Here is a 12,303-nt window from a genome sequence, read left to right on the forward strand (position 1 = left end):
TTTTATTTTACACGTGAATTATATTTATTTTACGAAATGAAATAAATCAAGATTGATGAAGAATAATTCTTTTTCTTTCCTCCTTAATACTATACTTAATATAGCTTATTTTTTAAATTGCAAAATATTTTTTTCTGTCGCTTTTTTTTCAGGGAAATCTTACTAGATTGAAAAAAAAATAAATAAAAAAACGTTTGTAACGTAGGTTATTATTAACATTAATGTTGCCAATTTTCTACACCTATTTTATTTTAAAAAAATGTTACATTGACTATAATGATGTTTTCTTCTTCCTCCCATCAGCCAGCAGTTTCCGGTACGTGACCGACGTGAGTTTTTCTCTTTTCTTTTCTGCGGAGAGTCTTTGCTGGAAACACGCAGACATGCCCGTAAGTAAAAATACCGTTTGTAAAGTTATTATCATGATATAAAGAGTAGGCTTACCCTGTAAGAAGTCGGTACTGGAGTTGACATTTGTGTTTTTTCGTGATTTGGTTAGTTGTTTGGTGTTGCTTTAATGTAAATGTGGAAATGTGAAGCAAGGCAATATGGCGAGAACACGTGTCGGAGGGAGAAACAACGCGATCGGTTAAAACACGTCTAAAAGCCTTCTTCAATTCCCTTTAAGTCAAATTTAGGTAGAAAAGGGTTAAACTGGTTCTGTAGTTTAATACTAAAGCCCAACCAATTGCATTGTATTCAAATATATATATTTTAAAAAACATATGTTTTCATATTTTAGAAATAAAATCTGATATAGCTATCATATGTCCAAAAATGTCCAAAAATATGTCCAAAAATGTACATTTATTTACTGCTGTAACCTTTATTTATTTATCTCTCATGGTTCCTTAAAGTGAAACCTACATTCAGGTCACAGTCTTTGCCTTTGTGTAATCATGTTATAAAAGCTATTTCCTGTGCTTTTCAACTTGTTCTCAAATCATTTAAGAAATAGCATGATTGCTGTTGCTTTTTAAGTCATTTTTTAAATGTGACTTTCTAATAAGTTATCCTGTCTTTTCTCCAGCTCGCAAAAGATTTGTTGCACCCCAGTCCTGAGGAGGAAAAGAGGAGACACAAGAAGAAACGGCTTGTGCAGAGTCCTAACTCCTACTTCATGGATGTCAAATGTCCAGGTTTGCGTTAATCTACTCGTTATAGTCAATAATCTGTAATCTAAAAGAAATTTATTTAATATTACAAGTACATTTTGCCTTTATGTGTTGCCCTTTCTCTAAACCTGTAGTGATCGGGGTGTCAAATAAGGCAGAAAGTGACTCTTGCGGTTGTTTGCGAGCGAGATTTCACTTGACTCGTTTACACAAACAGCTGCATGGACACCAGTAGTCGGCCATTACGTTCGTCACATAGCAGCAGCTCCCTCTTTCGTTTGGCTTAAGACCTCCATGATGTGTTTCTTACTGTTTTTTTTTTTTTTTGTGTGCATTTTGCAGGTTGCTACAAGATCACCACAGTATTCAGCCACGCTCAGACAGTAGTGCTGTGTGTCGGCTGCTCCACAGTTCTTTGCCAGCCGACGGGAGGAAAAGCTCGCCTGACAGAAGGTAGAGACACCACCAGAAGCTCTGTTTCTGGAAAATCCCCTTCATGTTAAAGTCAACCATTTGATACTCACAGAAACGACAATGTTAAGTTTGGCAAGGTGTTTATTTCAGTTTCGCTTCATCGCCCGCACCTGTTTATTTAACTCCTCGCAGGTTGTTTCTGAAATTGTCGAGTGCTGTGCGTTCACAACAAAGCAGATTTTGTTCTCGGTGTTTTTCAAAGGTTACTCTTGAGTTTGCTCTCGGTGATGAGTGGTGTAGATCATAAATTTGACACTGTGGTCTTGATATTTATTACAATGGCAATAAAAAAAAAAAAAAAAAAGTATTGTTAGGAGAATTTCTTTTTTAAAGCCACGACGCTTCCAATAAGGAAGTAGTGCGTTTTACTCGTTGTCTTATCTTGCACCCCACAGGCGTCGCTCCGTTAACTTTAAATGCTGTGATTTAACACCATGACCTCAACACCATGTCAAATCAAGCTTTTGACTTCCAAGCGAAGAATCGACTGGAATAATACACAGAAGCCATGTGCATTAAGTAATGTGTGTAATCCGAAGCTCAAACAGTTATTTCTCTAATCACGTAAATCCATCAGAGATGAGAGGATTTCAAAATCAAACGGCGGAAGCATTTAGTGACGCCCTATTACACAGACTCGTACCTCATCTTGCTTCTTTACCTTTCTTTTGTTTGCCTGAGATGTAAAATGAAATTGTGACATTTTCTAATGAATAAGTCATCTCTAACGTAGAGTTACTGAACTCCTTTTATGAACAAAGTGACTCTTGAGGGCAGGTGGCTGCGCCGGATTTGTATGTATGGGTAAAACAGTAAAAGTAGGTAAACACCTACAGGGATTTATGCCTCACTTTTTAGATGTTTTTTTATTAGAACAATTAAGATTACCCTCCTCCGTTTGTTGCTCTGTGACATAAAATCCTAGTGAAACACATTGATTTTGTGGTTGTAGCCTGACGAAACATTGAAACGCTGGCGCATGAATACTTTTGTGAAGCACTCTGTGTCTACCTGACCCGTGTAGGCAGCAGAGGCTTTACATCTAAACATAGTACAGTGGACATTTTTCAGGTTGCGTCGTGGTTAACTTTCCCACCTTTGCCTTTGTGTTGCCCTTTCATGATGTTCTCCGTGAACAGGGTGTCTATCGAGGCAAACAGTAACTGTCGGTGCTTGGTGTGAGGAATTCATCACTATTGATCCATTTCTGCACAATCAACTGCAAGCACAAACAAATGACTCCTGTTTTCATTCTGCCGTAGCTTTAAGCTCACTACTGATTAGTTTATTTTGTGTGTGTGTGTGTGTGGGGAGGGGGAGTGGATTAACTGTTGCACGACTCTTGAGCCTCTAGAAGAAGTGATGACTTTTAGTGAATGAGCCGATCCGAAGGTCGAGGTTTGTTTTTATCGGCGCTCTCTCCCGCTCTGTCGTGCGTTCTGCTGCCCTGGTAACCAACAGCCTCTTTCTGATCTGCATGGGCGCAGCCTCAACCTTTGACTCTAGACTCATGCTTGTTTTGTAGTTATTCAGTCTATAAAAAGCAGATCATCACAGCTAGTACCTGTTGTGACTCACTTTGACTGGGTTTTTAAACATTTTTTTTCTACATACTTCTTTTATCCTTATGTAACTACGGCTCTTTGTTTGAAACTGAAATGGATTATTTGACCAATTTCCTCCCCTTTCCGTTTCATCCAGGATGCTCTTTCAGGAGAAAACAGCACTAGTGTAACCAAACCTGGCTGCACATGTGAGAAGGAGAACTTGATGGACGTCAGGTGACGCTGCCAAAGATGCAACGTGGGGGGAAAAAAAGGAAAGGAGACGACAGGAATAAATCATGTGAAGCAGTTAGTGTAAAAGAAGTAACTGGCCCGGCTGGAATCCCTCAAACACCTAATATCTTCTAATTGTTCTCTCTAAATAAACCTGGGATTCACAAGTTGAAATAATTTCACGTTTGTCATCCAGTTTGTTGCTTTTTATCTTTTGACGGGTTTTGAGCCCCACTGTCAGCTTACCACATTCTCATGAAGAGGAATCCTGTTTTGTAGTTGTGGGTCTGAATTTACCGCTTTAAGCCACACATTCGTGGGAAATTGATCTTTAGTAATGAGACTTGGCTACCCAGCAAAATGGATTCCTGCAGAATCTTGTTCGAAAACACTAAAGCTGTTTTTAAGAAATGGAGAGTCTACAGATTATCTTTGCTGCAGTTTTATGCAACAGCCTTGAGCATTAATATCTCAACGCTGTCGTCACTCTTGAGGGTTGATTATGGGGAAAGCCTTGCTTTGTGAAACGCGGCGCCCCCAGGTGATATGTTAAATAAAAATGAGGAGTGTAGCTGTAGGTTTGAGCCTTCAACTTCCTGTGGAAATTAAGGGAATTGAGTTCAGAAGGAATGTGAATATTTGAAGCACCTTTCTTGAATTATTCAATGATAACTTCATTGTTGCCTATGCCTATTTGTTTGTGTTGTGTCGACACAACTTGTTAATAAAATCATGGGAAAGGTGACTGGTGTTCTTTATTGAGTGAATAACAGGATTTGTTTCAAATACATTTGCCAACATCCACTCATCTTTTGCCTAACTGTCCATCTAACAAATTGCTGTCAAGTACATTTAATAATCATAGAAGGTGTAGATAAGTACAAGTGCATCAGCTATTCAAAAACTATATTTCAGTAATTCAATTAAAAAGGGAAACTATTTAGTATGCAGATTTATTTACTTAGTAACATTTCAAAAAGCCAAACTTTAGGTGCTTATAGTATAAGATCAAAAATAAGGATTTATAAACTTGGATGTTACCTCCACAATCATTGCAAAAACTGATGCTAATATGGAGAGTTGGAAAAGTAACGGTATAAAAGGAAAATGAGAGTGAGAGTTTGGACATTATGATGTATTTGCTGATTTTTATGACATTTCAATCATCTTTTTAGTTAGATAATTGTAGTGACCACAGTAGTTTTCAGTTTTGCATCATGTTAAATTTAAAAACTATTAATGTCAATGTATATGTTTCTCCAATTGTTCAGTTGCTTAATTTTTTTTTTCTGTCAGGGATGTCGAGGTAGAGCTTTGTGAATATTTAACATGTAACTTCAGTTTATTTCAGGACATAACATTTCTTGCACTTTGATGACAGTGAAATGTTCTCTTGCTTCTCAAACGAAAGCATAAACAAATTCCTTGATGTTTGCAGTTCATTCAGAGCGCTTCAGTGTCAACATAAAGATAAGAAAACATTAAAGATTTAAAATACACCAATCACTCCAGCTGAGACTGTTAAGTATTGTATTGATTTTTGGACTATTTGAAGTTAGTTTGTTTGCCAGCTAATGTGTTTGAGTTATTGTTGAGGAACTTGATGAAACTGCCCAAAGAGATGGTTTTGCTCCCGTTGCTTTCCTATTCCTCAAGCTCCTGACATGATTTGGTTGTAAAAAAAAAAAAAAAATACATGTTCAGGAAACTGATCCCAGAGGATGAATGAGCAGATTTAATTCTCCAAACATCACATTGCATTAAAAAGAAATGAACTTTCTAGTCTCAGTTTGAGAGACGCTTTCTTGCTTCCTTCTCTGTGGATGCCTGCGAGACGCTGTGAGGTCTGAGCACATCGTCATCACATTGCAGGAGGCCTGATCTGGTCAGCGCTGACACCAGGCGGCCTGCAGGCACGGCAGCGTCTCCTGGACATCAGAGGAAGCTGACCCCAGACAGAGTCTCAGATGGAGGGTGCAGCTGAAGCAGCTGGCTCAACCTTTCCTGAGAACAGACTCAACATCTGTAGCCAGCTGGCGGCAGTGAAAGGCAGAGGGGACAGAATAATGAGATCTTCTCAAAAGCACAGATTAAAGAAGATGGTGATACTGCTAAGTACATAAATCTGTCACCAGAGGGCGCTAAACTGTAACGATTGCATCTCCATTTCTTATGAAGCCCATAGAAGACAAATAGGCCAAATAAACATGGAATCGCTTTGTTTTTGTTCTCATTAAGTTTGAAATGTATGTGCTTTTGTTTTTTATTGTTGAGTAAAAATATTTATTGATATTATAATTTACCCCTGAATGCAATTTGTATTGGTGACATTTATGTTGCATTGTGTTTTCTGGTCGTTCAGCAGAGCAAGCTGGTGGTGAGAATCTGAAGTCGTGTGTGCCAGGCTCTGTGTGTGTTGGAAGCCGAGGAGAAAATGGAATGAAAGGATCAATAGTGAAGGGCAGAGAAATCTGAAAAAGCGAGGATTGATGTTTTTTTTTTTTTTTTTTTTGTCAGTGCTGAGGCAAGCTGCACGCATTCTTCTCCCTGAATCAAATCTAGCAAAATGGAAAAGGTTAAAATCAAAATTTGTTATGAAAGAGAGCTATTGAGAGAGAAAAATCAAGAAGCAGAAATGACAAGGCCGTACGAAATGATGTAGAACATAGGTTCTTTGAGTGCAGCAAGAATTGATCAAGGTTAGAGCTAAATAGCTCCCCTCCGACTGAGTCCAACCGGGCAAACTCCCACGCTGAGTGGGGGGTAAACCCTGTATAGAACCACAGTGAACAGTGATTTCATCTGAGCGCACAGTTTGAGCCTCCTCTCACCAAGGACAGAGTCATTATACATTATAAATAACTGTGGTAAATGCTGGTGGGGGGAGTCTGGCTGCCCCCCCCTACCCCCGACAGACCTCCATTATATCACAGAAGAGACGCCTGTCAGCTTCGTCCAGAGGAGGAAGACGTCTTCTGTCACAAGAAGTTATTTATTTGTTGAATTTATTTATTACAATATTAGAACAAATTTATTTTCTCGTAGCTTGAGACTACTTCTGCCAGTAGTAATGATAAAATCATGTGTGCAAGAATGGAAACTGGTCATGTTTTTTTTTAAATCAAAATGTTCAGGGGCGATAATAATTATGGCAGTGAGAATTTAAAAAGAACATTTAAGATGTTTTTTCTACTCAAATTAAAGGCTGGAGTTTTCTACTTTTTAGTGTGATGGTGTACATTTATTTGAAAGCTTTTCATACATCCTCACAATGTATTTGGAGGTTGCTGTATAATGATTTAGATGCTTGAAACAACACATTTTTGCAGTAGTGAAAACAAAATACCAGCGTTTCAAATTCAGAATGGAAGTCCCTGAGCAAATGAGCAGCTTAAATTTAATATAGAGTGAAAAAGCTTTTATTTACCACTTGATCTTTTTTTGTTTTGTTGTTGTTTTGTTTAAAAAGAAAAGATGGATGATCAGTTTGACTGTCTATCAAATATATTCTTCATTTATTCTAATTCTTTGCTTACATGTTTTGAAAACAGCACAATACTTAGAAAATTTATTATCTTCAGTTATCATTAGCATCCACAGGGTGAAAAGATGCTTTTAACCGTAACCATAACAAAGAAAACAGAAATCCCCGACTGTCACACAGCACAACATGGAGGTTGAAGACAGCTAGACAGAAAATAGATGGACAAGTACAAGTAGAAAAAGAGAAGGCAAGCATGATGAAACATGTGTAAGAATAAGGCTGCAGAAGGTGAAACTAGTCACAGAGCCCTGGGAGGAGTACATTCTGCTGAATATAATCTTACAAAGTAGCTGTCCCTTTTGCTCCAACATCACACAGCTGATAAATTAATAAACATAAGCTTAACAAGACCCCCCTCCCCAACCCACACACACACAGACACACACACCCTTTTTGCTGGACTGAGGGTCACCGTGATGGATGCTTCCCATGAACTGCAGTGAGCATTAAAAGTCAGGTGACCCGGCGAACACAATCAGTCATGTCAGATTGCCAGAGCCTGAAATTAATCATTCCCATATGTGGCCATTTCCTGCATTAATTATTCTGACTATGTGGCTTAAATAGCCTGGACGCTGCGAATGTCTCTGGGCACGAGGGGACGTTTATGAGGAGATGTTTGAAGAGTCAGAAAGATCTGGGGTGGTCAAACTTTTACATCCCTGGTCACAGAGTAGCAGATGTAGCGCTTCACACCATGTGAACCTTTTCTCATTTTTAGGCAACACTTCAGTTCTTGTCGGAGTAAGCAGGAAATGGACTTAGCATAAAGGAATGACAGTAAGTTTTGAGGAAGATGATAAATGGTGAGGCTGCACGCATAGACAAGCAAGGCGCAGTCAATGGATAGACGGATTGACAATGAATGGTTTCCAAAACAACAATTTTCATGTGCTAAGACATTCGTTTTGATAGATTAAGGGCATTCTTTATTGATTTAAACTGTTCCACTGTAGCTCAGACATCACGTTTAGAGTCATTGTCTTGCTGGAAACTGAACCTCCGCCCCAGTCTCAAATGTTTTGCAACCCTTATTAGATTTCCTTTCAACATTAGCCAGAGTTTAACCCCATCCATCTATCGATGGATGGAAAAAGCATCTCAACAGCATGATGCAGCCATCACAGTGCTTCGAAATAGGGATGACGCGTTCTAGGTACTGTTTATATTCATCAAATGTGGGATGTTCTGCAACACTTGTTTTTTTTTTTATATCTATGTCTAAAAGCTAGAATTTGGTCTGACCTGGTCAGAGAACCTTCCTCCATAGGTGTGCTGTTTCCCTAAGGTGCTGGTGAAGAACAATTAAAGGGACTTCTTCTGTTTCTTTCAGTTGATTTCTTCTTGCAACTCTGTATTTATATCTACATTTGTGGAATACATGGCAATTAGCATTACCAATAAATTCTTCCAGAGAGATGGATCTCCCTCAGAGTTGCCACTGGCCTATTGGTTGCTCAGTGGGTTCTGGGAGATGGCCATGTCTTGATAGTCTTGCATCTGTGCCATACTCTGTTGTATTAAACATTTACTCATGAAATCTTCAAAGCTTTAGACATTATTTCTGACCCTGCTGCAAATACTCTACAACTCTCTTCCTGACCTGTCTATTATGAGGCTGTTTGTCCAATAATGTTCTGTAATAATAAACCCCTGAGGCTTTCACTGAACAGAAGGCTTTTTATAGATTCATTAATTTTGATTAAATTACACCTATTTCCCATTAGGTTGCTTATTCAATCAGCGTGATTTTGCATTACATTCAAGATTTTCTCTTATTTTGTCATTTGTAAGCCTCACTTTTCAGATTTTATTTAATTACTTCCCAGTTACCTACTGCTTTGTGTTGATCTTTTGTCATGGAAGAAATTCTGGATGAAAAGAAATAAGAAATTTATTAAAACCTTGCAAGGTGAGAAGAGAAATACAGAGTCAAAGGAGTGTACCAAGTCTGGATATGGCTTCATTCTATAGGTTCTGGTCAGAGAAGATAGACTTGATTGGACTATAGGTCCAATTGGACTATAGGTCCAATCAGGTGAATAAAAACAGCCTGTTCCTTCTACTGACTCAGAGTGTTTGAGCATCTTGTTTGCTTTATTATTGTAGGCAAACATGTCCTGGTGATTTGGGTTCTGGCAAAGAGCAACTTCTGAGATACAAAAAAAATGACCAGAAATGAATAAAAGTAGCTGTTTTGACCAAAAGATGGTCATAAAAATATATAATCATCTTTATAAGAAGGTCACAGAGTTTCTCGGTTAACCAAGGGGACAGACGTGACTCAACCCTCCCGTTATGTTCGTTTCTGAGGCACAGCAATAATGTTCCCGGGTCAATTTGACCCGTGGAGTGTTTAATCATGCAGTAGTGTCTGAAATCAAAAAATTCCTCCAGAACATTTTTGCATCTGATTATTAATTCCAACACTAACCATTTCAATCAATATTTGCGCAATGATGTTTTTTTTTTATTTCTCACAAATACAGGATCAACGACACAACGTACTCATTTAGACATAAGAAAAAATGTGATTTACATTTTTTTTGTGTCCACTGAAAAACCTTCACACACACAAAAAAACAATAATTATCCTTGAAATTGATCTTTAGTAAAAAATGTTTGTATTACATTTTGAATTTTTTTTTTCCAAGGGTGATCTTTATAATTGATCTTGAGACATGTATACTGTTCTGGGTCAAATTGACCCGCTGATTAAGGCAAGACAAATGAGCCATGAAGAGATATTTATGTTTTATTTATGTTCCCCCCCCCACTTCTGCTGAGTGTCCACTCAGTGTGGGCAGAGTTTGCCCACAGGAACAGAAAAGGCTCCCGTCAAAAGTTGTATGAACACCTGCTTTCTCGCATTTTCATAGTGAAGTAAAGAGAATAGTGAGAATGTGCATATGCATGTATGCATGTGGTGTGCTGTGTGTGTGTGTGTGTGTGTGTGTGTGTGTGTGTTTGTGTGGGGTGAAATATGTCTCATAGTTGCAAGGAAACATATAGAATTGGACATTTTTTAAATCTTTTTTACCCTTCAACTTGACTGCCGGGTCAAACTCACCTGAACAGCATCTATGTATAATGTAGACGCAGGGGGGCTGCAAATTTCATTTTCAACTTACATGTTGCGTGCACCTATTAAGGCAAATATAAAAAGTTTCACGCAGAAACTTTTTATTCCAACTATTTTAGAAAAATGTTTAAACTTTAAAACGGGTCAATTTGACCTGCGACATGACAGGAGGTTGATTGATCAGATCCAGACAGTTGAAACAGTGAGAGGTCAGGACGACCTCAGCCAAAACTGCATTACAGAATGTGGAGAAGAGATTGGGTGCTGTCATCCAGGACAAGTTTCCACCTGTTTTCACACTAAAAAAACAAAACAAAAAAAAAGAAATCTGAAAGCTGTTTCTGCGGTTGTGAATCAGATTTTGCAAATGGAGAAATAATGACAACAAACACTCCGTTCGTTGCAGCAGGCTTTATTGCACTGACACAAACTGTTTCCTCCATCTCTTCATTTGTTTTCTAATTCACTAAAGCATCACCCACGCTCCTGCTCCAATAAAGTCCCATATCGGGTCAGGCAGGTCTGGGCTCTTCCCCTGAAGGCATACAGGTGGAAGGCAGGGGACACACACACACACACACACACACACACACGCACACACACACCTACACACAAGCACACACACACAAACAACAGCAGGCAATTTACAGTCTCTGGTGCACCTGACCTACATTTCAGCGGAGAGCGAGACAGCACCACAGGAGAAGCAACTCATTATGCATGTGAACACCACAAAAACACCTTATCAGCCCAGCAGTGCTGGTAACTGTCATATCCTTAAACGAGAGACGCTGCCTAACAAATAAAATAAGCTTTTTAATCAAAAGAAGATGCTCTAAATGCAAGGTGTATGTTTTCTTGTCTTGGAAATAGAACAATGGGGTTTTGCAAGGTAATTAAAACCAGTGGGATGTTTATTATGCTTGTTTTTGCCGAATTCAACTGTCACTATGATGATATGCTAATTAGAAATAAATGTGTTTGGACGTAACTCAGCATCCTTTTTCAGTCGTCGTCCAAATCCCTTCGTAAGGAAGGTAAATGGAGAGGGAAAAGGGGCAGAGGGAGGAGAAGATGGAAGAGGAGAGTTCAAGTGAATACAAAATCGTAATTTAATCCTATCTGTGTGTGTGTGTGTGTGTGTGTGTGTGCGTGCATGCGTGTGTGTGTGTGGTTGCCTGGTTGTGCATTCACCTGAGCATCTATGAATGGGTGCAAGAGCATGATAAGCAGAGGGAGCTATAGCTCTGGCACCAGTTAGGTATGATTAAAAAAAAAAAAGAGCAGAGGAGAAAAAAAAAACTTGGACCTACAGGTGTGGACAGGAGTTTGCATCAGAGTAGGAAGGAATAAAAAGTAAGCAAGGGAATAGTTTGCTGGACAGGCAGGGAGTTAACATGAAGTTTAACCTTTCTCTTCAACTGGCCAGAATATTTCACTGCAACAGACCTAAATCTGCTGCCTGTAGTGAACTTAAAGTGGCTACAGGTGCATCTCAGCAAATTACCGTATTATCAACTAGTTATTTAAAATCACATTTTCAGTTGCAAAGGAACGCTTGTGTAATATTTACATTTATTTGTGTCTGGATTCAGTGCACATCACGAATTTATTCAGGACATGGACGACAGCCTTGCTAAGAGGGTTTAATAATGTCAAAACAAGTGAGATCCAAACTAAAAGCAACCAAACTAGAAATCATCCCAACTAAAAAGCAACACCAGGACCTTGCAAAAACAGTGCAGGGCAGATGTTTGAGTAAAAATTGATGGAAGATTGTAAAATCACAAAAAGGGAAATTTCATGTACCATGAGGGCTTTAATAACCATGCATTGACCAGCAACCTCTCCTGACTTAAACCCCATAGATAATTTATAAACTAGTGTCATGAGAATAATAGAGACACCAAAGCTAACAGTATTGAGGTCACACATGGCACAGCACACTGATCCATTTTCACTCGGCTGAATTTTCGGTATTGAAAATCATTATGTAATTTATGTAATGCAGTTTCTGAGAACCTTGACATTTTTTTTTTTTCTTAGCCTTAAACCCTTAGCAACTAAGTTATTGTAAATGATTATGGAATATGAGCTTCTCTTTGTGAGGAATTAACCTTTCCTATCTTTTAAAATGTGCCTGTGCAATGCTTGAAAATCAAATTTGAAAAATATCATTAATAACAGGTGGGAATCACTTCTGCAAGTTAACCCACTCTAAGTATGCTGGCTCACTGGTTGATCAGTTTGCCTTGCTGTTAAAGATCTGCAAAAAAAAAAAAAAAAAAATATATATATATATATATATAT

The 12,303-nt window shown here is 38.5% G+C and overlaps 1 protein-coding gene across 1 annotated transcript; it reads left to right on the forward strand.

The window, feature by feature from the left end:
• The first annotated feature begins 283 nt into the window (after positions 1-283).
• Positions 284-4,112, forward strand: LOC103140785 (40S ribosomal protein S27). The gene is made up of 4 exons (XM_007556078.2): positions 284-389; positions 1,031-1,139; positions 1,458-1,568; positions 3,291-4,112. The coding sequence occupies exons 1-4, from the start codon at positions 384-386 to the stop codon at positions 3,317-3,319; spliced, it is 255 nt and encodes an 84-aa protein (XP_007556140.1). The 5' UTR covers positions 284-383; the 3' UTR covers positions 3,320-4,112.
• Positions 4,113-12,303: the final 8,191 nt, after the last annotated feature.

The sequence above is a fragment of the Poecilia formosa genome, unplaced genomic scaffold (genome assembly GCF_000485575.1).
Source record: "Poecilia formosa unplaced genomic scaffold, Poecilia_formosa-5.1.2 Scaffold77, whole genome shotgun sequence".
NCBI classification, from domain to species: domain Eukaryota; kingdom Metazoa; phylum Chordata; class Actinopteri; order Cyprinodontiformes; family Poeciliidae; genus Poecilia; species Poecilia formosa.

What these genes read in the sequence shown, in the direction of transcription:
- LOC103140785 (XM_007556078.2), top strand. An exon ending in CATGGATGTCAAATGTCCAG is followed by an intron (nt 1,140 to 1,457) that starts GTTTGCGTTAAT and finishes TGCATTTTGCAG; the next exon opens with GTTGCTACAAGATCACCACA. An exon ending in AAAAGCTCGCCTGACAGAAG is followed by an intron (nt 1,569 to 3,290) that starts GTAGAGACACCA and finishes CGTTTCATCCAG; the next exon opens with GATGCTCTTTCAGGAGAAAA.